Source organism: Triturus cristatus, chromosome 11 (genome assembly GCF_964204655.1).
Source record: "Triturus cristatus chromosome 11, aTriCri1.1, whole genome shotgun sequence".
NCBI classification, from domain to species: domain Eukaryota; kingdom Metazoa; phylum Chordata; class Amphibia; order Caudata; family Salamandridae; genus Triturus; species Triturus cristatus.
In genome coordinates, this window is record NC_140594.1 from 754575364 (window position 1) to 754601266 (window position 25903).

The window sequence follows — 25903 nt, forward strand, 5'->3', positions numbered from 1 at the left end:
ATTGATTCTCGTGATTACTCAAATGCCTGTCTGAAGAGCCATGTTTTTTGTCATTTGCGGAAGGTCATGAGGTCTGTGCAAGATCTGATCTCTAGGGGCATGGAATTCCAGTATCTTGGGCCCAATATGGAGAACCTGGATCTTCCGAATCGTTTGTCTGAAGGAAGGTGTAGGTGGGCGGATCTTAGATTGCGGGTTGGATTATATCTATTGATCATACTGTTAATGAATTTGGGATTTCTGCTATTCAGGGATTTAAAGATGATACATCCCATCTTGAGGGCGCATCTCTGTGATATGGGGAGCCAGTGTAGTTTTTTCAAAAGGGGAATGACATGTTGGCGATTGTTTTCCTGCAGAATCAATCTGGCCGCCTGGTTCTGTATCAGTTGGAGACGGTGGGTAAGGTATGCCGGAATGCCGTAGTATAGGGAGTTGTCATAGTCAATATGTGAGATCACCATGGCGAGGACTGCCTGTAGTTTTACTTCCTGAGTAAGGAGCCTGCTGATTTTCTTTATTTTCCTTAGTTGAAAGAAGCAGGTGGAAATGACAGATCCAATCTGGGATTTCATGGTGAGGTTACTATTGATCACAACTCCCAGGGTTTTGGCGTGATTGGATGGGGTCGGGGGTTGTCCCAGTTCTTTGGGCCAGAACGGGGAGCTCCAGGGGTTAAGTGAACCTCCCGTAAGGATCAATTCTGTTTTATCCGGGTTCAATTTCAGTTGGTTACTGTTCATCCAGTCACGGATGAACAGCATTGTCGACTGGCATTCGTGAGTGGAGGCCAGGGAGTTATTGATGGGGAATACTAATTGGAATTCATCCGCATAGTTAAAAGTTTGAATATTCCTTTCTTTTAATGCGTGGATCAGGGGGAGAAGGTAAAGGTTAAATAAGTGAGGTGAAAGTGAGGTTTCCTGAGGGACTCCAAAGGTAGTTTTGATCATGGGGGTCATGAAACCGCCAAACTGGACTGACTGAGATCGGTTTGTAAGGAATGATCTAGTTCATTCAAGGGCTGATCCCTCAATGCCCGCATCTCTGACACGGTCGATCAGGATGTTATGGTCGACCGTGTCAACGGCGGCGGAGAGAACAAATAGCACCAAGGCTTGAGGGAGGCCTTTGTCCGCCTTTTCTCTCAGAGTATCCAATACTGATAGAATCACTGATTCTTTGGAGTGGGCTAGGCGGAAACCTGCTTGGTGTGCATCCAGGTATTCCGATTGCACCTGAAAGGCGCATAGGCTTTTAGTTACATGGGCTTCGAGCAATTTAGCTAGGTAGGGGAGCAGTGAGATCGGTCGGTAGTTAATTAAGATTTTTGGGTCAGCACCTAGCTTTTTTAGCAGGGGGATGATTATGACCTCTTTAAAAGACTCCGGTGCCTGACCCTGGAGCAATGACTCATTTAAGAGGGTCACGTCTAGACTTGGGCAGGCAGTAAATACTTCCTTTAAGATCCAAGGGGGACAGCAGTCCCTTGGAGATCCATATTTGACTTTAGCTAATAGTTCTGTGAATGTTTCTTGGCTTATTAATGGGAATTGTTCCAGCCTTTGTAGGTTCTTAGGTTTCTTGCCAAGATTGTGATGTTGTCTCAAAATTAAGCACGTAGTGTCTTGTCCCTGAATCAATTGAACATGGATCTCTTGGAGCTGGTCATCTGCTGTGTAGGTGCTTGCTAACTCATGTAGCCTAGCGTAGAATACTTCAGGAGTTTCACCTTCCCGCTGGTGGGCGTGACGCAGTTAAAATCTCTCAAAGTCTGGGTTTAACTGAGGGTCAAAATGAGCATTGAGTGCTCTCACTATGGCATCTTAGTTGTTAGGTAGGCCTGTATTTGGTAGGTGCTTGAATAGGATGTACATTATTTCCCCAGTGTAGTGTAGGAGTAAAGAGCATTTTACGGCACCATTGTTCTCTCGTTTGGCTATGAAGTAATTGTCCAAACACCCTATCCCAGTTTTCCATCTGGTATAGGCAGTCATGGGGTCGGCCAGCTCGCTGAACGGGGGCAATACTCCTGTGAGTGCGTGCTGTGTGTTGGTTTGGCTGGGCGGTTGGGCGACGTTTGGTTCATCTGCCATATTGAGGGTTCTTTACTTTCCTTTCTGTTCCCTCACTGTCTAGGGTGTGGCTTCTCCTTTCTGTGGTACACTTGTGCGGATGTTCTTAACACTGATTCTTGCCCTTTTATTGCAAGTCCTCTTTTTCCCTTTTCTTTATATTTTATCTCTTTTTATTTTTCCTTCCTGTGTCATTGTTCTGGGCCTGACTGAGGTGTACAGGTTAGATTAGCCACTGCTTGTTAGGTGGCTCCTTCCCTCGCTGGAGCTGCAGTCTTTCTCTTTTGGTGTGTCTCTGGTGGGGCCTCGTGTAGGCCTGCTGTCGGGTTCCCTTTATGAATGAGGCACTTGTGACATCTATTTTGCGTTATTTTATTTATTTCTTTCCTGGGACTAGAACAAAGCACTACGAGCCTCCTGCTTGGCTCAGGGGCGTAAGAAAGGCCCCCGCAGCCCCTGCGGTGCGTGGGGACCCGAGCTCCAGGGGGCCCCCTCAACACTTTACCCTGGCCTGGCAGCTCCGGAAGAAGTCGGAGGGGGGCCCTCCCTGTACTGTGCAGGGGGGCCCCCTCCAGTTTTGTTACGCCACTGGCTTGGCTGCCCTCCGCGGCTGTCCAAGATTCTCTGTGGACAGTAGGCACTGCCCCGCATTACCAGGACATGTGGAGATGCAGTCGTCCCCCGCAGATGACACTCAGATGCGCCAGATTACAGGGCTCCCTAGGGAGATTTGCTGCTGCTCCGCAGGTGTTCGTCGCATCTTGCTGCGCGCCTGCTCGGCCCCAGTCCCTGCAGACACTCACACCCACACACGATACTCTGCTGAGCGGAAAGACCCCAAACGGTGTCTTCCTTTTTAGGTCTCGCCTGGCGTAGGCTGCGCGCATGCGTAGTCTCGCTGGTGAGATTTAATGATATGGGGATTTTTTAGTAAAGGGCATTAAGCCCCGCCCCTCTTTTCCATTGACTGGCGTCACCGTTTTCTAAACGGTGGCCAGCCATTGGAAAAGAGCTTGTTGTGACATTTTCGTTCGGCTTTTTCTGCTGTCCCACTTGGACGGTCGCGCCTGCTTTCCTACTGAAGTAAAAGGTTTCTTATCTTTATGGGGCCAAACACATGGCCCCGTAAAGATAAGAAACCTTTTAGCAGGCGAGGCCACGGCAGAAAAAGCCAAACGAAAACGTCATGGCGAGCGCTTGTTTAAAAGGACGCCTAGATGGCTCGTTTGATTCATACTCTGGGGCAAAAGTAGCCCCCTCGTGTGAGAATGGTTCCAGCCTTGAGAGCCGGTAAAGAACCGAAGCCGGCTGGGTGCGCAGCTGCCGCTGCATGGCTTAATTAGCGCAATTATCTGTTATTGATTGTTTGTAGACTCATTAGACACCCGCTCGTCTGAGCCCCGGGGACGGCGGCTTATCTCGTTCCGGCTCCGGCGCTATTGATCCCAGGAACTGAGTGTCCTGAAGTCAGTGCCGCGAAGCCCAGAGCGGAAATAGGAACTTCGGTGGCGCGGATCTGTGTATGAAGGAATGAGGGCCGTCGGCGCTACACATAGAAACGACCCTTAATGCAGCAACGTCACGCTGGGAGAGACTCTTACTGCAGTGATGGCTCACTGAGAGCTGTACGTACTGAGGTGACGTCACACTGGGAGACTCAATGCAGTGGCCGCTCACTGAGAACTGTACGAACTGAGGTGACGTCACACTGGGAGACTCTTAATGCAGTGGTCGCTCACTGGGAGCTGTACGTACTGAGGTGGCATCACACTGGGAGACTTTTACTGCAGTGATCGCTCACTGAGGGGACATCACACTGGGAGAGACCCTTACTGCAGTGATCGCTCACTGAGAGCTGTGCGTACTGAGGGCACATCACACTGAGGGAGACCCTTACTGCAGTGATCGCTCACTGAGAGCTGTACGTACTGAGGAGTCATCACACTGGGAGAGACCCTTACTGCAGTGAAGGCTCACTGACAGCTGTGCACACTGAGGTGGCATCACATTGAGAGAGACCCTTATTGCAGTATTGGCTCACTGTGACCTGTGTGTACTGAGGGGACATCACATTGGGAGAGACTCATACTGCAGTGATAGCCACGTGGAGCAGGGTAACTCAAAATCGATACTTCGCTTTTAAAGTCTTAAGGGGTAGCCCAGGAGGACACACGCAATTTTCCTGGCTCCTTTGCCCCTAAACGTCCTCCGAGGTTTGATGGCAAAGTGACAAGACATTTCCCGGATGCAAGGGGGACATTCCTGGCGGACAAGCCACTTGTTTGCGGCATTCACGGGGCTTCCAGGCGCAACGCTTTCATTTGGACACGGCTGAGTAGTTCGTCAAGGCGTATTTCTTCTTTCGGAGGCCCAATGGTTAATTTTTTTCAAGTTTGGAAACAAGAGTCCAGAGTTTAATCCTGTCTTCCCCACATGACTGAATTGTGTGATCCTGGGCAAATCAATTTCTCTCTCTCATCTGGAACATTTAGAAGTGCTTAGAGAACATAGAGTTGTGCAATAAACACACCTATTGACAAGAGACAGTTTTTTTGCGGCCGTTTTTTATTCAAGAGTTTAATGGAGCGCCAGGCCACTTTACACAGACAGGTCATGTTGTCTCATATCCTTTGGAAGGGGCTCCTCCTGTGTTAACTTTGCATTTTGACAGAAGTTGTTAACACCTGACCCAGCATGGGGCAACAGGAGGTATATGTGTACAGCACATCAGAATAAATGCCCTTTTCCTGATTTCTTTCTGAACCCCTACATCTGCATATCTCACACCTCATCTTTTCTCTTTAGCACTCTATTTTCACTCTTTCTTCCTCATACTTTTCTTGCATCTTATGCCTTCACCCCCTCAGACACACTAATGCACCCACTCAGCTGTAAGTTCTGCCTTTTCTTTATTCTTTACCCCGGTAATATTTCTACAGCTGTACACCACCTTCACACACGTCTGCATAGAATCACATTTACAACTGGCACACCTCAGCATTGCTCTATGCTCTCTAAAGAGAGGCCAACGATTGGATGAACATGTACTCTGAACCTGTTTGTGGCCCACTGACAGGCACTGTGAGAAACTTCCTCTGCCTTCAGCCTGAACTTCACAGCTCTTACTCACAACCGTTTATAAATACCCCCTCACATTCTGAACTCGCACAGATATATACAGGCAGCTCTTTTCACAGTGTGCACTTTACATGAGTAATATGTTGCATTAAAATAGGTTCAGAAACATAAAATCCTTGAAAAACAAATTCCCTGAGGGAACTGAATAGTAAATAAAATGTGAAATGTAAATGGGAACAAGATTGCTGTTCCCAAGCTGATGGGCAGTGTCTGTTTTTGCCAACTGCAGCTACCACCTGAGAGTGGGGCAGAGGGTGAGGGGATAGGCAGACAACCCCAGCTATACCACTGTCTCCCATCCATTGATTAAAAGGTAATTTTACGGGTTGTTTGCAGTAATTGGGTGCAAACTGCTGGTGCCTCATCTGGCTTAATGAATTCACCTGGGTGGGAAACCTGCCAAGTAGAAAGGACCAAACAAGGAAGTAGTGCCTTATGTCCACTTGTATTAAATATTCATCATAAAGTGCTTTTACTAAGTTGAGTCGCAACTTTTAAACAACTCATGAAAGAGTATGAACGCATTAAGCATTTTTCTAGGCACAGTTAGCAACATGGCATTGTTCGGTTGGGCTTTAAGCAACCCCCCCCCCCTTAAAAAAAACAGCGATGCTGTTTAGGACCCCAAATAAAACACACAAATGGACTAAAGCACTGGGCAGGCAGTCAGTCAGTAATACAATGAAAGGTCCTGTTATGTTTATGTTTGACTGAATAATTCATCCAATCATGTATCCATCCTCACATTAAACAAATCTCTCGGAGACTGCTTTGTGTGATACCACAGTTAATTATAAAAAAAAATTTAAATACAGCTTCTGGGGCCAGTGGTCTACGCCAAGGGGTCCTCACTTGCTGGGACAGGTGCTTGGGTATTTTATCATTTGAATCGCTCTGCAGCTCTCAGGCAGCACCACTTTTCAACCTCAAAGTCCAGCTTAGCTTCCTCTGAGGAGGCTTCACGGAATCTGGTTACCTCATCCCCTGAGTTTCTACCTTCCAATGAGTAACTGCTCAGCTATATGGATATCACCCTCATAACGATCTCAGTTATAATGGCAGTGTAGCTTGGATCTAAACCTATTGGCTGGAACCTTCAATTTCAATGACAGTGGGATTTTTGACTGTTGCCAGTGCATGGTGTCCTGAAGAAGGCCTTCAGAGTAGGCCTCCTTCCTGCAGCAAAATAAAACAAAACGATGCCCCATGCACTATTTAGTATGTACAAGCACGCAAAGGCTGAGGGGTGAAGACCTCCTAATCGCACCGGGGATGCAAGGGCCTTCAATACACTAGTTCTATGAAGGGCGTCCGGGCCCCTGGACCACAGGTACACCAGGCTATCTCTTGTGGCCCCGACATCAGGTACAAGATGAGGATACATTAAATAAATGTAGGTTGTCCTATACAATGGTCCTCTCAAAATGATGCCTGCCACCGGTGATGCTTCAGGGTACCTCCACCTTTGCTTGGAAGCAATCCTGTTACCTACAGGTGAAAGCTTTTCCATCATGTTTGCCTAATTTGTGCTGGTGGTTAAGGTGGGGGGGGGGGCATTTGTACTCCTTTTTGGGGACAGGAAATTAATTTTTCTTCATCAGGTATTGACTGAGAGTGAAAGGCCGAACAGGTGGAGAAAAAGAGGAAGAGAAAGATAGGAAAATGGTGCCAAAGGATGGAAGCAGGGGTAACAAGCATTTAGAATGCAATAGGTCTCGCCTTACTTTAAGTTAAAGCCATTTGCTTTTCTATACAATACTAATAGCAAAGCAAATGGCTTTAACTTAATCAAAGGCGAGACCTATTGCATTTTCAATGCTTGTTATTTATAGCCTCGGGCCACACCTGGCCCGAGGGTTAGGTGGTAATACATCCAGGGTGCCCCACAGGCACAACAGCAAGACTGCTAACCTGCTACAAGTACTTTTGTGAGCTGGTTTACTAGCAGTATTTCCCTTTTCAGATATTCAGTTGAGTCCTAAATTAGGGTTCAAATATAAGCCGCAAAAGCCTGCTAAACAATTGCTAACAAAGCCAATAGTTGTGCTTTCATATACTGACATATTATTTGTGGAGCGTTAGCGATGACTTAAGGCCTGATTTAGAGTTTGTCAGATTTGTTACGCCATCCAAAGCTTGACGGCTATTCCGTCCGCCTAATTTCAAGTGCATTGTATCCTAATGTACTTGTAATTCGGCAGATGGGATATCGGTTACGTTTGTGATGAATAACCTGTTCTCTAAACTCTAAATCAGGTTCTTAGTTTGTGCTTATGGACGGTTTACTGCTATCACTGTGATTTTGGGGCGGCATTAGTTCTCAATTTGTCAACATTATCAGAGTTCCTTGATAATAAAATACTGTTTCAAATCTAGCCTTAAATTAGGAAACTCTGACCTTGGGAGAAGCAAGAAGATGGCCAACAAAAAGGACCTCCATTGGCATAGCTGTGCCACTTTGTGTGTTTTGTGATGTTTCGTCTGCACTGTAGTTCCCCATTTAACGTCCACCCACCCAATTGCTGCTTAGGCTGCATATAATAATAATAATAATATTATGATTAATAATAGTAACCTGTTTATCATGTAGTAATTTATACAGCACTACTGTCATTTGTAAGTAACAGATATCAGTACTATCTGATTTAACGGTCCTCGGTTTATTAACCTTGGAGGTATGGCAGACTAAGCCATCACCTTCGGATCACCACATTTGTCAGTGGTGAGTGTTCAACTCTATTTGCCATCCTGCTAACTGTATGTTTGAAGGTGAGTGGTGAGCTCTGTATGCAACCAGTTGACTGTGAGTGAGAAGTGAGACCAGTGTGTGAGTCCTGCTGTTTCTTGTCCCCAGCTCTAGGGGCATAATCCTGCTTTGGCCTTGGGTACCAGTGCATCTTTGAAGTTTTGAGGGTTGTTGAGACTCTGGACTGGAGGCAGTGTAGAGAAGCAGTAGATGCATGTGAACGGCACAAGATGCTGCGACTGCACTTTCCTTTGAATGTTAGTGTGCAAGTAAGTTGGCTGAGTCTTGTGGCTTTGGATATTGGAAACACTCTCACCACACATAAAGGGAGTCAGTACTGCTTTAATTGAGTAGACCTTTGTGAAACAGGTGCTACCCCCAGGAGACAATATGGCAGTTCCTACAGTGAGTGGAGGTGGAGTAGTGGAACATATACCAGGCCCATCCTGTCACATGAGTATCACTATGAAAATAAGAAAGACAGAGCTATTGAAACTGTGGAGGATTTTTGATGTCCAGGATTGTACTCGTGCAATTGGGACGACCATCTCAAAAACGATGCAGTGCTGTGGAAACACAATAAAACGAGAAGATTTGAAAACAAATCATGTTAAATCGATGCTGATTGTTCCAGAGGGGATATAAAAAAGCCTTTGAAAAACTACTCTACATTTATACACATGCATTTATACACATATCTGGAGGACATTGTGCTCAATGTGCACATGAAGTAATTCACTCATATGCAGAATTTGAAACGATTTCATCAGGCAGGATGACTGTTCTAGCCAAACTGTGTGCCCTACTCACACACAAATTTTAAGGTAACAAGAAGTTTCATTCAAGGCAGGATTGTGCAAAGTTTAGTTACTTGGTTACTTCGCATCATAATCTCTTTAGTCTGCGTTGTGACGTCTACAGAGTGGGCGTGGTTTGTGAGGGGCGTGGGGCTGTGAGCTACAAGACGGGAGTCATTAGTCGCGCAGTAAACCGGTAAGTTGGTATGCCTGCTGTCCGCGACTTCTTGGAAGAGAGGTGAGAGGCCAGTGTTAATGCCCAGCTCACCCACCTTCCAAGCTGATCCTGGTTGCACCAAGGAAAACTGTTGATACCCATTTTGCCTGGTACGGAGCGGATTGTCACCTGAAAAATATTGGCATGCTCCTCTGGCATGTAGATTGCCCCCCTGGCTCCACCGTGATCACTGGCGTAACAAAACCTTAAGGGGGCCTGCTGCAAGGAATTGTGAAGGAGGGCCCCCCATAGCGCCCATTCCCGCTCAGTTACCTACCACACAGTAGGAGTACTTCACCTTTGTCTCCTTCATCCACATGACATCTGCAGGAGTTTTCCATGATGCATTTAGCCTCAAAGAGAAAAAAGTTAGCTTGTCGAATGAGCATGCTCTAGATGCATGCATACTAAAAATCGAGTCATGTTCATATTTTTTATTATAATATTATTATTTTAATTAACAAAATTTAACTTTAGGGGCTGAGAAAAAGGTTCCTCTCACTGGTGCTTGAATAGGGGAGTAAGTCTATAAAGGATGTGCAGATACAAATTAAATCTAGCCACCAAAAGTTGAAGATTAAGCAGATTATTGATATTTTGGCAGAGCAAGTTATTCTACCATATTTATGCAGAGCTCCCATTCTATGAGACTGGCAGCTCCCCTTTCCATGTAATGCCTTAATCTCAGTGCCCAGGTGTTGCACTAGTTTATCTGTGACTGAATGTGTTCCCTCCTAAGGTTCACTGTTAGGGACACTAATCATAGTCTGGCTAGTGGCATTTTAAACATAGCATAAAATAAGAACGCATAGAGAAAATAATGCAGATGCATGTAATGGCTCACGCGGGCATGGGTAAAATGGGTAATTGCTGTTTTGGGTAATAGATAGTCCCACTGGAAGTATGCGATTCTGTAGCTGTGCTGTTCTGCGCATTATTATGGATTGTCTGCTGTTGTATCCTGTATTGTATTTATCTGGTCACGTTCTCCCTAGCTGCTCAGCCAGTGTGAATGTGATGCATGGAATGTTGGTGTGAGAGTCTTGAATGGAATATTTGGGTGCCTGGATGCTTTAGTGTATCAGTTGGAGTATGGGCTGAGCAGCAGGCAGACTGCTCCTGGTGGGGCTGCATCTCCACAACTCATCTACATGTAACTAAGTCAATAAATCTACTTCAAATACATCAAGGCTACCTGGAGTCAGTTACTACAGATTTTAGACGACGATTCTTGAAATGAAACTATTCACGTTTAAAAAAAAAAACAAAGGGTACTGAAACAAGAAATCTCTAAAGGAAACCTACTGAAACTAAGAAGAAACTTCTACTTAGAAGTACAAGGCGTGCCAGCCCCACCAGTGTCTTTTTCACCCGACAGCCTCAACCTGCTTGTACTTCATTGGTTTAATGTATTGGGAGTTCCTGCTTCTGTTACTACTTGTGTGATCTTGAGCACTTCACTGTCTCATTCACACTGGACAGCCCCAACCTGCTTGTACTTCATTGGGCTAAACAACATGCTCCATTCATCTTCTAATAAGGTCATTTTTTTCAAGTAAGTTAGTGGTGTGCCTCACTATTTCCACATATTGATAGTGGTACATTCTACATGAATTTGGTTGTGGCGCACATTGACATTCTCATTGAATTTGGAGCTTTCTGACAAACTGCACCACTCTGCTGTAAACTCGTGAGAACATTTTGGGTTCTGTTTCACTCAACAGGGATGTCAAGCTGCTGACGAGGGTTGCTACTATAGGAGATATCTGCGCACTGCTCCTGCATGCCTTTCATATTGACTTTTACAGCGTAGGATCTAAGTAATGTGTTGCTTTCCTGACGATGTCTTGCACAGTATGCACAGTGTTTTCTCTGGAACCTGGTCGCTGCGCCTGGAGTGCTTCTTTTGTTGTGAGCATTGCTGTTGCATCTGGCATGCAGCCAAGTTGCCGGCGACATGTGCGGAACATTTGGTGAGTCAATTTTTCACTTTGATTAGTGACTCTTTTTTGGTTTGTGTTCGCATTTGGGGCCCTCACAAGAGTTGTGTTCATTAAACTGCTGCGTAACGGATTCAAAATGTAGGCACGAGCCATTTGCAGCTCGCGCAGTTTTACCTTACCTGTGGAGTTGAACGGCATTGCGAGCGTGCACCTATGATGTCTAAAACCTCTGCTGTGGGACTCACTGCTGCATAGATGCCCCTTGAGCCTTCCGGCGCAGCGTCTTCTACATGCGGCCATCTTGGGGGATGTTCCAGCTACCACTCCTGCACTTTTGACAGAGCTCAACAGGAAGCAGATTATTTGCTGTGCCCGTTTCACCAGCAAGCACTGACTCAAATCGAGAGTTCTTTGCCAGCGTTCTCAATGCCCAGCTTGACCTGTCGCCCTGCAACAGTTTTGAGGAGTTTAGACAAGATTCTTCAGTTTCGTGAGAAGAGTTTTTTCGGCCAGCCACAAGTCATTCGGTCAGAATGAACCTGCATACCATACTTGTTTCCAATTGCAGCTTAACCCCTTCAGTGCCCATGACGAGCTGGACTCGTCATGGGCTGCGGTGGCGCTGTGCCTATGACGAGTCCAGCTCGTCATGAACTCCGCCCGCTAATGGAAGGCGCGGCACTGGGCGGGGAAAGGGGCGGGCATGCAAGGGGTTAAAACGAAGAGGCATGCAGAGTAGGTACATTTTAAAAGCGGGTACTTTCTTCCTTCAGGAGTTTGGCGGTGAAAACCTCTTCAAGCCTAATGGAATGTGGCATGTCAACTTTTCATTTTGTATTTTGAGTATATGCTTGGACAGTGCTCTTATTTACATTATGTATGTTGTTTTTGTATTTGGCACACGTTTGTGTGGGTATAAATCTACTTATCTAGTATTGGGGTATCGTTCATAGATTCACATGCTTAGAATCATCCCCACCGTCGAGGTGGGAGTCTCGCGGTACAAATAAAATGTACACATAATAGTAATAAAACATTATACAATAGGCTACAATGGACCGTAAGGTCACTACATTAGCCTATCCTAGTCTTTTTGTAAAAAGAACCAAATCTGGAACATAGCCAATCAGGCTCCAGCACCCTCTTAAAACACTCCACAGAGAGGCAAACCCTCAGATTTTCTACCGCATGTCGTGTGACAGGGAGTCTCCCTGAGCTCTGCTCAGTTTTTCTTCACCTTTGGCTGAACTTTGTGAGTAGCTATGTCTGATACTTCAAAGAAAAGCTTGCTTTTGCCCTGTTCCTCCTTTGGGAAGAAGGGATTGCATTTTGAGGACCCCCACAAAGAATGTATTTACTGTCTTTATCCGGTTCACCAAGTTAAAGACTGCAGAATTTGTAGAACCTTTCCTGCCAAGACTTTAAAAGACAGAGAAGGAAGATTACTGGTTTGTCTTGAGAAATTAAATGCTAAATCTGACGTCGTTTCAGGAGATAATGGCAGTGTTAGTCCCCAGGTATCCACCCCTCTAACCAAGAAGAGGGATAGATCTGATGATCCCCCTAAGCGACAGAGTAAGACCCTGAAAAAGCCTCATTCCAAGACTGGTCACTCTTCCTCTAAAAAAGAGAAGCTTTCATTCTCTTGAGAGGAGAAATCAGGAGAAAAAGGAAAAACTCAACAGAAAACTGCCTCTAAACATCAAAAAACTCACTCTGAGTTTCTCAGGATTCCTTCGACGTCGAAAAAGAAACCGTCGACGAAATCTCCTCAAGCGGTGAGCGCTTCCTCTTCGTCGACAAAAGACCATCCCGCCGTCGACGATCGCATCGTCGACGGCGGCGCCATTGACGACAACGTTGCCTGTTTCGTCTCCGTCGACTAATCTCCCATCTACGGTACCAGCGACGACGACTGGCCATTCCTCGTCAACGACGAGCCACCTCCCGTCGATACTTCCGCCGTCAACGACGGTTCAACTCCCATCGACATTTCCACAGTCGACAACAGCAGCTGCTTCGACAACGACAGCATCGTCGACGATGGTTTTTCCGTCGATGATGACGTCGACGGCAACTTCTGTAATGGCTGTTTCTGCTGCATCCGATTCACCGTCTATGTACATCTCGTCGACACTGAAGCGTAAGAGACCTACATCTCTACAAATAACACCAGTTTTAACATCAAGGCTATCGTCTACGCTCTCATCTTCGAGAAACTATTTCCAGGACTTTTCTCATATTTCACCCTTGCCTCCTAATCACTATTTGGAAGAATCAGAGGACGATGGACTTTTTAGCCTAGCACGTAATCCTTCTCAACTCTAAATTAAATATCAGGATGAGGATGATGAGGAAGAGTAATATGAGCCTTGTGAGTCATTACGAGGTCCTCTAGCGACCCCATTGCAACAGGAGCCTATGGTGCAAATGCCTGTAGCCTTGGTACAAGACCTGACGGCTATGTTACAGGACTATCATGCACTTTTTCCACCAACTGCACCTGTTCCGACACAACCTACTACGCCTCCTGTCTTGCAGATCTCAGTTCCGTCTGTCCCTATTGATGAACATCAGGATGTTTTACCTGTACACCATCTAATCCAGCATGATGATGACGATACTGTTGCGGAGGATGGTGAACTACCAAAATCGCCCATGAGTGTGGATGAATGGGATGACTACTTGATCCCTATGCCATCTTCGCCTGTTCCTCAGGCAGTAGATTCCCTTCCTGAGGATATTGGAGGTTTTCATGCTATTACGTAGAGGGCAGCGATCAGTTTTCACCTTCCTGTTACAGCGAAGCAATCCGATTGCTTTCTTTACGATTTTAAAGACCAGAGTAGGAAGTCCGTCTGTTCTATCCCTATAATAGATCATATCTGGGAAGAAGGAATCAAAATAAAGAAAAATCCATTTTCAGTGCCTGAGATTCTTCCTAGAATCGATAAAAAATACAAAGCACCACATGATGATCCTGCATGCCTGTCCGGTCATCCTAGACTGGATTCCGTTATTTCTCAGGCTACTCAAAGTAGATCTCGCAATCCATCCATTCCTGTTACAGCACCACCAGATAAGGATGGGAGGTGGCTTGATAACATCGGTAAGCGGTCCACCACCACGGCGGGTGCTTTGGTTCGTGCCACAAACTCCCTGGCAATTCTAGGGAGATATGACCACCAGCTATGGTTGGACATTACTCCATATCTCGATTTTGTACCTGATAAAAAGAAGCAGGAGGCAAGAAAAATTCTCCTGGAAGGAGAAAGGGCTGCATCTGAAATAATTGATATATCTATGGACCTAGCCTCCTTAGGTTTTCGACAACTAGCTGGAGCGGCAGTCCTCAGACGTCAGGGATGGTTGAAATCTACCACCTTTCGCCCTGAGGTCCAAACAAAGATTTTGGACATGCCATTCGATGGAGATGCGCTCTTTGACAGGCACATAGATGAGGCTCTGCAAGACATCAAAAAAGATACTGACACTGCCAAAGCCCTTGGCACTTTACAATATAGGAAGGTTCCTTTTCGAGGATCCCGTGGCAAAGGATCTTATTCCTTTCGTGGTGGCTATCAAAGATACCAGTCCCAAGGCTATCAGAGAAGGTATAGCTGTCAACAACAGCAACAGCAGCAGTCCTAGAGGAACCCTCCGGCTGCCGCTTATAGACAGCAGAATAGAAGACGAGAGCCTCAACAGGGTAGGGATGCTGCTAGAAAGCAGTGACCACTTCCTAGCACCTGCAGCAGCTCTGCCACACCCTACTTCCCGGATTCCGAACATATCCCAACATCTCAACAATTGGAAACCATTGACCACCGACAAGTGGGTCTTGGATATTCTCAAATTTGGGCACTCCCTGGAGTTTGTCAACGTTCCTCCTCCTCACCCACCTTAAAAAAACATCCACCATCTTGCTCTTCTCAGGAAGGAAGCAAAAACCATGCTCTCGAAAGGAGCAATAGAAAGAGCGCCTCGCTCTCAAGTGGGGAATGGGTTTTATTCCCGCTTTTTTCTGGTAAAGAAAACGTCAGGGGAATGGAGACCTATCCTGGACTTAAGAAAGCTGAACAAATATCTACAAAATAAATCCTTTCGCACGGTCGCACTTCTGGAAATCCTTCAGCTTCTGGACCATGCAGACTTCATGAAAACGTTGGATCTCCAGGATGCATACTTCCACATCCTTATTCACCCCAAGAATCGGAAATTCCTCCGTTTCACTGTGGCAGGTGCTCACTTTCAATTCAGAGTCCTTCCCTTCGGTCTCCACTCAGAGTCTTTACAAAATGCCTGGCCCCAGTGGCTGCTCACCTCAGACTTCAAGGTATACAATTTTTTCCATATTTGGACGATTGGATGATAAAGGCTCCCTCTTTTCGTCGGGCCTCCCAAGCAACGTCTACATGTCTTCAACTGTTTCAATCCCTGGGGCTGTCCCTCAATGGCCAAAAATCAGTTCTTCATCCATCTCAAAGGGTTCAATTTCTGGTGGCAGTCTTGGATACTGTTAGATCTGGGGGTCTCTAGTTGGCAGAGGTAAGCACCTTAGACCAAATAGGGACCCTTGCTTCTAGTCAGGGTACAGGGACACACACGGTAGATAACCCCTGCTCACCCTCTAGGTAGCTTGGCTCGAGCAGACAGGCTTATCCCCAAGGCAATGTGTAAGGTATTCGCACTTAACAACTACAATGACCCCCCTAGTACACCACAAACGTAGACCACACAGGTAAGTATATCAAAAATATAACTTTATCTAGTTTCAGCAGTGGAAATCAATTATCATAGCGTTGCACATCAATCTTTCTCTTAGGTTGTTAGGAGCGTAAAAAGATAGTCTCTAGTCTCTCGTGGGACTTCGTATTCAAAGGACAAGGAATACGTTCGTAGGCTTCTAGTAGTTAAATACCCACGTTCCTCCAGCGGTGCCTCTTGCGCTTAGAACTAAAGCGCTCCTCTCAGGCTGCGTGGCGCAGGGCTTTCACAGCTCCCGAGCGATGGACCAATCCGGTCGCGGCTCCCTCGACGAGCCCCCAGTGATGATGTCGACGTCACCGGAGTCAGCCACTCGCAGCGCGGCTCCTCCAGCCAAGCCTCAGGTCAGCAACCAATCCGGTCGCAGCCTCCTCGTTCTCTTCTCCGCGGCTTCGCAGAGCGGGAAGTGCAGTTCTTGATCAGTCTCAGGCCCCCGGGCCGCAGCGGTGTATCGCGGGCAGAATATTTCACGGCGCCCCGTGTCAGCGGGTCGATCGTGACGCCGCCAAGCCGTACAGCGGCCTAGTTAGCACGAGGGCGCCCTCAATCCTGCGGCCACAGCAATACACGTGCCGATGAGCACGTCGGTCTTCACAATGCGGCAACCGGGGTCAGGCCAGAATCAGCGCGGCACTCTCCAGCGAAACAGAGAGCAGCCAGCGCACTTCCCGGGGCAGATGTTTAGAAGCTTGGTAGAACAGTCCACGGTCCTCGCAGCACACAGCAGCGCGGATGGGACACATCAGAGTCTTTAAAGTCTTGGCAACCTTTCTATCCCTGGGTTGCAAAACAGGAGGCCAGCTCTTCTCAGGCCCTTGGAGATTCAGAGTTGAAGACACAGCACACAGCAAAGTCTTGTTAGGTCAAGTAGGTAGGGTCACAGCACACAGCAAGGCCCCTTCTCCTCCTCAGCTTCAGTTGCACAGCAGAACAGGTCAGCCCTTAGAGCACACAGCAAGGCAATCTTCCTTTAGTCCTTCAGCAGTCTGTCTTTCAGCAGAGGTTCCTCTTGATTGTAGAATCTAAAAATCTGTTGTCAGGGGTCTTGTACTTATACCCCTAAAAGTCTTTGAAGTCTTTGTGCAAGTGAATCCTGAGCCCGGTCTGATCCAGTTCTGGGTGTTGCTGGAGCACTTTGTTTTCCTGGCTTCTGCTTTCTTTTCAGAGTGAGGGGCAGAGTCGTCAACCGCCCAGCAGGAGGTGGAGCCAGCAGTGTGGCAGGCAGGCACAGCCCTATTCACTCCCAGGTGCTATCTCCTCCCTCCACTCTACTTGCAAATGTCGCCATTCAGCAAAGGGCTGACTCAGCCAACCTCCTGGGGGATCCCCAGCCCCTGTCACTCTCAAGCCAGACAGTCAATCCACAAGCATGCCCAGGCACACAGAAGGGTCAGACAAGAGAACAGCTACACTCTAAAAAGTACTATTCTCCAACTCAGGATTTAAAAACAACCTCTCCTAAAATATGTGTTATTAAATGCTGAGCTCAGGGATATCAAACACTCATGTCTTATCTTGTTCCTATGAGAAGATAGGCGGATAGCCATTGGCACCAGCCTCCCCCATGTTAGCCTAGGGAGCAAGATAACCTTGCAGCAGTGAACACACAAAATGGCCGCTGTTCACTACCAGAGCATGATACCTGCTCTAGTACATGCTCTACCTTTTACATACACTGCACCCTGCCCAGGGGGGTACCTTGGGCCTTCCATAGGGATGACTGATGTGCACAAAAAGGGAAGGGTTAGGCCTAGTCAGTGGGGACACTGACCAGGGTGACATGGCAGTCCGGGGACTGCAGGCAGGCCTGCGGCGGCAGGCCTGAGACACTATTTTAGGGCTACTCATGTGGGTGGCACAATCAGCGCTGCAGGCCCACTAGTAGCATCTGTCATCACCAGCCCTGGCACACACAGTGCACTTTACTAGGGACTTCAGGGTGATACAAATATGCCAATCAGGTATATCCAATCAATATGATATTTTACACAGGGAGCACTTACACTCTGGCACTGATTAGCAGTGGCAGAGTGTCCAAAGCATCTAAACCAGCAAAAACGAAATCCAGCCCAGCATCAAAAATCCAGGTAGTAGAGGCAAAGATAGGGGAAAAACCCACGCCAAGGATGTCAGGTCTAACACGTGTCCCCTCCAGCTGAAAGTGGGGAGAACTACCCACCCTCTTGGGAGTTCTCATCACTAAGGCGGAAAAACCTGGACAGACCATCAGCATTGGCGTGTTCTGTACCAGGACGGTGTTCCACTGTGAAGTCCATTCCCTGTAGGGAGATGGACCACCTCAACAGTTTTGGATTCTCACCCCTCATCTGCATTAACCATCTGAGGGGCCTGTGGTCGGTCTGAACACCGAAGTGAGTCCCAAACAGGTAGGACCTCAGCTTCTTTAGGGCCCAGACCACAGCAAATGCTTCCCTTTCAATAGCGCTCCACCTCTGTTCCCTGGGGAGTAGCCTCCTACTAATGAAAGATACAGGTTGGTCCCCACCCTCGTCGTCCATCTGTGAGAGTACTGCTCCCACACCTTGCTCTGAAGCGTCTGTTTGCACAATGAACTCACTCGAAAAGTCAGGTGCCTTCAGCACTGGCGCTGTGCACATTGCAGTTTTCAGGGCATCAAAAGCAGTTTGACAGGCCTCGGTCCAATTCACTTTCCTGGGCTGATTTCTAGAGGTTAGTTCTGTCAAGGGGGCAACAATGGTGCCGTATCCCTTGATGAACCGTCGGTAATACCCGGTGAGTCCTAAAAAGGCTCTCACCTCGGTCTGCGTCTTGGGGGGTTCCCAAGCCAGAATGGTATCAATCTTCGCCTGTAGGGGCGCCACCTGGCCGCTCCCCACCTGGTGTCCCAAATACACCACTGATCCCTGCCCTATCTGGCACTTACTGGCCTTGATAGTGAGGCCTGCCTTTTGCAGAGCCCTCAACACTTCACAGAGGTGTTGCAAGTGTTCCTCCCAAGTGGAGCTGAACACAGCAATGTCATCCAAGTATGCGGCGCTGAATTGCTCCAGCCCGGTCAGTACCCGGTTGACCAGTCTCTGGAAGGTGGCAGGGGCATTTTTCAATCCAAAGGGCATGACGCGAAACTGGAAATGCCCCTCTGGTGTTGAAAATGCCGACCTCTCCTTTGCCCCCTCAGTTAAGGCAATCTGCCAGTACCCTGAAGTCAAATCAAAGGTGCTGAGATACCTGGCAGCTCCCAGCCGATCCACGAGCTCATCAGCTCTGGGGATGGGGTGCGCGTCAGTCTTGGTGACCGCATTGAGCCCACGGTAGTCCACGCAAAACCGAAGCTCTGGCGGGTCACCGGGTGTAGCAGCTTTCTTGGGAACTAGGACCACTGGGCTAGCCCAGGGACTGCTGGAGGGCTCAATCACCCCTAACGCCAACAGCTTGGAAACTTCTACCTTGATGCTGGCCCTGACCTTGTCAGCTACTCTGTAAAACTTCTGTTTCACAGATAGACTATCTCCAGTGTCCACATCATGGATGCACCAATTGGTGACACCTGGGGTCAGGGAGAACAGGGAGGCGAACTGACCCAACACCTGGCAACAGTCTCTCTGCTGTTCTGGGGTCAGGGTGGGCGAGAGGACCACACCATCCACTGACCCGTCTTGCTCCTTGGTTGCCAGGAGGTCAGTGAGAGGATCACTATCCTCTTCCCCACCATCATCTGTAGCCATGAGCATTGTCACTTCAGACCTCTCAAAGTAGGGCTTGAGGCGGTTCACATGCAAGACTCTCAGGGGCTGCCTAGGAGTCTTCATGTTGATCAGGTAGGTCACCTCACTCTTGCGCTCTACCACCTCATATGGCCCGGTCCACTTGTCACGGAGCGCACAAGGCTCCACCGGCGCCATCACCCACACTTTCTGCCCAGGATGAAATTCAACCAGAGTGGTATTCTGGTCGTACCATTTTTTCATCTCCTCCTGGCTGGCTTCTAGGTTCTCTTGAGCGAGCTTCCTGAAGCGCTGTGTCTGGTTGCGGATGGCCAGCACATAGCTGAACACATCCTGGGGGGTTTTCCCACGGGATTTCTCCCACCCCTCCTTCACCAGTGTGAGAGGTCCTCTAACAGGGTGGCCATACAGCAGTTCAAAGGGGCTGAACCCTAAGGACTTCTGAGGCACCTCCCTGTAGGCAAACCGGCATGGTAACAAGACGTCCCACTTCCGTCTCATGGGCTCCGCTAGGCCCATAATCATACCCTTCAGGGTGCGGTTGAACCTTTCAACCAACCCATTTCCTTGAGGGTGGTAAGGAGTGGTGAACTTATAAGTTACCCCACACTCCTCCCACAGAGACTTCATGTACCTAGAGATGAAGTTGGTACCCCGGTCGGAGACCACCTCTCTGGGGAACCCCACGCGGGAAAAGATCCCCATCAATGCACGGCCCACCACGGGTGCTGTGATTGTCCTGAGAGGGACTGCTTCCGGGTACCGGGTGGCGTGGTCCACCAAGACCAGGATGAACCTGTTGCCTAAGGCAGTCTTGGGGTCCAGGGGCCCTACGATATCAATGCCCACCCGCTCAAAAGGGGTGCTCACCACAGGAAAAGGTTGGAGGGGTGCCACGCACTTTCCTCCGCTCTTACCACTGGCTTGGCATGTTTGGCAAGACTTACAAAAGGTACTGACGTGCTTCTTCATCTGGGGCCAGTAGAAGTGGGTGACAAGCCTGTGATAGGTCTTGTCTTGCCCCAGATGTCCTGCGAGAGGCACGTCATGAGCCAGACCCAGTAAGAAGTTCCTGAAGCGCTCGGGTACCACCAGCACACGGGCTGCACCGGGCTCAGCAAACTTAGGCTCACTATAAAGTAAGTCATCCTCCCAGTAAATCAAATGTTCCTTGGACCCTAGGCCCGCTGCCTGGTCTGCAGCCTGCTGCCGCACACCAATGAGAGAAGGGCACTCCTTCTGAGCCTGGCAGAATTCCTCCCTGGAGGGACCACCCTCTTGCTGCCAATGGGTCAGCTCAGGCAATTCCCCCAGTTCGGCCACCTGTTCCCCTGTAGGTTCCAGGGCATCCCCCTCAGGTTCTGCTTCCTCCTGGACCGTGGGAACAGTGGGGGCCGGTTTCCCGCGCCCTCTGCCCCTTCCTCTCCTGACAGGTTCCTGGGCCATTGTTCCAGGCTCCGGTTCTATTAATCCACCCTTACTGGCTGTCATGGCACGTGTGGATACACAGATCCACTCTGGCAGTCCTAACATCTCCAAGTGAGTTCTGTGCTCTACGTCCTTCCATGGAGAACTCTCCAGGTCGTTACCCAACAGACAATCTACTGGCAAGGCATCACTGACACAGACTTCCAAGGTACCAGAGACTCCCCCCCCCATGTAAAGGGAACACGCGCCATCTTGCAGAGGCGCACTGAAGTGTCAGCTGCCACTACTGGGCGGAGCACATTGGGAATAACTTGCTCTTCAGACACCCATTGACACCTGACAGATGTCACACTAGCCCCGGTGTCTCTCAGAGCCTCTATCTCCCTCCCATTGAGGGTCACCTTTTGCCCGTATTTTTTAGTGTTAGCGGGTATCAAGGTATCCTGGACCATCTCTTGGTCTCCTAAAGAGACAAGGGTCATCATAGCTAATCCCTCCTCCCCACTGGAAATCAAATCCCCTCCCAAAGCTACACTAACTAGCCCTGGGACTGGAGCAGCAGCTGGTGCTGGGGGTTTCTTGGGACATTTAGGGGCGATGTGCCCCACTTCCCTACAAGCATAGCAAGTAGGCGGTGGTCTGTTATCCTGTCTGCACTTATGGGGCCAAGACTTCTTAGGCTTGGGGGCTTGGGACTCCTTTTCCTGGGAACTGTTTTGGGGCCCTTTAGAGAACTCCTTATTGTTACCCTTGTCCTCCCCACCTTTCTGCTGGGGACCCTGTCCACCCTTGGCTGGGATACTTACCACCCCTTTGTTGACCCTGGTGCTAGTCCAGCGGTCTGCCTCTTTAGCAAGCTCACTGGGATCAGTTAACTTGCTGTCTAAAAGATGCTGGCGCAGCTCTGGAACACATAGACTACTCAAGTGCTCCCAACTAATCAAGTGACACAACCCCACATAATCAGTAACTTTGCTGCCCTTTATCCAACCTTCCAGTGCACGCGTGTACATACTCACACACTCCACCCAAGTACTTGAATCAAGTTTCTTGAAGTTCCTAAACTTCTGGCGGTACTGTTCTGGTGTAAGCCCATACCTGAGGCATAAGGCCTCCTTCATAGTGGGGTAGGTTAAGGTACCTGCTGCTTCTAAGGGTGCTAAGACATCCCTCCCAGAGGCCTCAAAATGCTTCCACAAACCTGCCCCCCAACTCTTCTCAGGCACTTCATTCATCTTCAAGGCAAGCTCATAGGATCTAAACCATGCATAGATATCCTCACCCCTCTGATAATTCTGCACCAAATCTTTCGGTATGTATACTTTACCCGCCTGTATTGGTTGTGCGCTGCCACCATTCGGACTGGACTCCACCTGTTTAGCTTTAATGTCCAGCTCCCTCATGCTCAACTCATGAGCTAACTGGAGTTTTCTCTCTTCCAAAGCGAGAGCATTCCTCCTCTCCTCCGCCTTCTTTTCACTGTCAAGGCGCAGTTTCCTCTCTTCTGCTTGAGCTTTGAGCTTAAAAAGTTCAATCTCATGGGTCCTAATCCTCTGATTTTCCTCCAGTTCCTCTGGAGAAAGGCCCCTACTGGAATGGGTGCTGCCAGCCCTAGACGCTGGCCTATTCACTGGCAAATCATCGGATCCAAATCCGTGCTCCGGTGTACCATCCTCTCCAGTAGCTTCTTCTGTCACACCATTTTTGGCCTCCCTCCAGGCCCTTAGAGCTTTCTGTAGCTCTGCCTTGTTATCGCTGCCCTTCACTGGGCATCCAAGCTGTTTGCAGAATTGCATTAGTTGACCCTTCTTATATGTGAGCAACTTTTCTACTTCAAATTGCAATTCCACCTCCTCGCCTACTCCATTCAGAGACATGATGCTTCCTAGGTCTTCTAAAAACTTCGTGCAATATGTAACTGCTAACTAGACTAGTGATGTACAAAGAATCACTGCAGGTCAAGTGCAAATACTGGTTCTAATCCGCACCGCTGACCACCAATGTTAGATCTGGGGGTCTCTAGTTGGCAGAGGTAAGCACCTTAGACCAAATAGGGACCCTTGCTTCTAGTCAGGGTACAGGGACACACACGGTAGATAACCCCTGCTCACCCTCTAGGTAGCTTGGCTCGAGCAGACAGGCTTATCCCCAAGGCAATGTGTAAGGTATTCGCACTTAACAACTACAATGACCCCCCTAGTACACCACAAACGTAGACCACACAGGTAAGTATATCAAAAATATAACTTTATCTAGTTTCAGCAGTGGAAATCAATTATCATAGCGTTGCACATCAATCTTTCTCTTAGGTTGTTAGGAGCGTAAAAAGATAGTCTCTAGTCTCTCGTGGGACTTCGTATTCAAAGGACAAGGAATACGTTCGTAGGCTTCTAGTAGTTAAATACCCACGTTCCTCCAGCGGTGCCTCTTGCGCTTAGAACTAAAGCGCTCCTCTCAGGCTGCGTGGCGCAGGGCTTTCACAGCTCCCGAGCGATGGACCAATCCGGTCGCGGCTCCCTCGACGAGCCCCCAGTGATGATGTCGACGTCACCGGAGTCAGCCACTCGCAGCGCGGCTCCTCCAGCCAAGCCTCCGGTCAGCAACCAATCAGGTCGCAGCCTCCTCGTTCTCTTCTCCGCGGCTTCGCAGTGCAGTTCTTGATCAGTTTCAGGCCCCCGGGCCTCGGCGGTGTATCGCGGGCAGAATATTTCACGGCGCCCCGTGTCAGCGGGTCGATCGTGACGCCGCCAAGCCGTACAGCGGCCTAGTTAGCACGAGGGCGCCCTCAATCCTGCGGCCACAGCAATACACGTGCCGATGAGCACGTCGGTCTTCACAATGCGGCAACCGGGGTCAGGCCAGAATCAGCGCGGCACTCTCCAGCGAAACAGAGAGCAGCCAGCGCACTTCCCGGGGCAGATGTTTAGAAGCTTGGTAGAACAGTCCACGGTCCTCGCAGCACACAGCAGCGCAGATGGGACACAGCAGAGTCTTTAAAGTCTTGGCAACCTTTCTATCCCTGGATTGCAAAACCGGAGGCCAGCTCTTCTCAGGCCCTTGGAGATTCAGAGTTGAAGACACAGCACACAGCAAAGTCTTGTTAGGTCAAGTAGGTAGGGTCACAGCACACAGCAAGGCCCCTTCTCCTCCTCAGCTTCAGTTGCACAGCAGAACAGGTCAGCCCTTAGAGCACACAGCAAGGCAATCTTCCTTTAGTCCTTCAGCAGTCCGTCTTTCAGCAGAGGTTCCTCTTGATTGTAGAATCTAAAAATCTGTTGTCAGGGGTCTTGTACTTATACCCCTAAAAGTCTTTGAAGTCTTTGTGCAAGTGGGTCCTGAGCCCGGTCTGATCCAGTTCTGGGTGTTGCTGGAGCACTTTGTTTTCCTGGCTTCTGCTTTCTTTTCAGAGTGAGGGGCAGAGTCGTCAGCCGCCCAGCAGGAGGTGGAGCCAGCAGGGTGGCAGGCAGGCACAGCCCTATTCACTCCCAGGTGCTATCTCCTCCCTCCACTCTACTTGCAAATGTTGCCATTCAGCAAAGGGCTGACTCAGCCAACCTCCTGGGGGATCCCCAGCCCCTGTCACTCTCAAGCCAGACAGTCAATCCACAAGCATGCCCAGGCACACAGAAGGGTCAGACAAGAGAACAGCTACTCTCTAAAAAGTACTATTCTCCAACTCAGGATTTAAAAACAACCTCTCCTAAAAGATGTATTATTAAATGCTGAGCTCAGGGATATCAAACACTCATGTCTTATCTTGTTCCTATGAGAAGATAGGCGGATAGCCATTGGCACCAGCCTCCCCCATGTTAGCCTAGGGAGCAAGATAACCTTGCAGCAGTGAACACACAAAATGGCCGCTGTTTACTACCAGAGCATGATACCTGCACTAGTACATGCTCTACCTTTTACATACACTGCACCCTGCCCAGGGGGGTACCTTGGGCCTTCCATAGGGATGACTGATGTGCACAAAAAGGGAAGGGTTAGGCCTAGTCAGTGGGGACACTGACCAGGGTGACATGGCAGTCCGGGGACTGCAGGCAGGCCTGCGGCGGCAGGCCTGAGACACTATTTTAGGGCTACTCATGTGGGTGGCGCAATCAGCGCTGCAGGCCCACTAGTAGCATCTGTCATCACCAGCCCTGGCACACACAGTGCACTTTACTAGGGACTTCAGGGTGATACAAATATGCCAATCAGGTATATCCAATCAATATGATATTTTACACAGGGAGCACTTACGCACTTACACTCTGGCACTGATTAGCAGTGGCAGAGTGTCCAAAGCATCTAAACCAGCAAAAACAAAATCCAGCCCAGCATCAAAAATCCAGGTAGTAGAGGCAAAGATAGGGGAAAAACCCACGCCAAGGATGTCAGGTCTAACAGATACTATCCAGTACAAAGCATTCTGGTCCAAAGAAAGGCAGTCACGTCTGATTTCTCTGGCATCAGACCTCCGAAGAAAACAGTTCGCTTCTGTGAGAATCATCAAATCTTTCCTGGGAATACTATCCTCAGCAATTCTGTTGGTACCTCACACCCGTCTCAGGAGCAGGCCTATCCAGGAGGAACTAGACAGTCAATGGCTGCAGATCTCAGGGTCGTTCAACGACCTAGTAAGGATAACTCCAACTATGCGGGAAGCGCTGCTTTGATGGATGCGCTCCAGGAATGTCTCAACCAGGCTTACTTTTCTTCCTTCTGTGCCGGAGTTCATCTTGACTACAGATGCCTCCCTAGAAGGGTGGGGTGCACACCTTCAGCATATCTGCATAAGAGGAAAGTGGTCCGCTGCAATGGCAAATGTATATTAACTTCTTAGAGCTTCGAGCCATTTTCCTGGCGTTGCAGTCTTTTCTCCCAAGGCTTCTAGGGTCATCAGTTCTCATCAGAACCGACAACACCACTTGCATGCACTACCTAAACAAGCAAGGAGGTACTCATTCACACATTCTGTCTCAAGAAGCTCAAAGCATTTAGGAATGGCTTCTTTCTCACAACACAATAAAGGTGGAACATTTGCCAGGAATTCACAACAGTCTGGCGGACACTTTGAGCAGGACATCGAAGTCTTATCAC

General features: G+C 48.7%; 2 protein-coding genes across 2 annotated transcripts in view; one reads left to right on the plus strand and one right to left on the minus strand.

Moving 5' to 3' along the window:
- LOC146785406 (uncharacterized) overlaps nt 1-25903 on the plus strand; it is a 2064968-nt gene that overhangs the window by 481750 nt on the left and 1557315 nt on the right. The gene's annotated exons all lie outside the window — the stretch shown is intronic.
- The window catches only part of LOC146785408 (uncharacterized), a 787621-nt gene continuing 770040 nt past the window's right edge, over nt 8323-25903 (minus strand). The window contains exon 5 of the mRNA XM_085634425.1: nt 8323-8525. Coding sequence (XP_085490551.1) covers nt 8409-8525 — 117 coding nt within the window. The 3' untranslated portion in view covers nt 8323-8408. The remainder of the gene's footprint in view (nt 8526-25903) is intronic.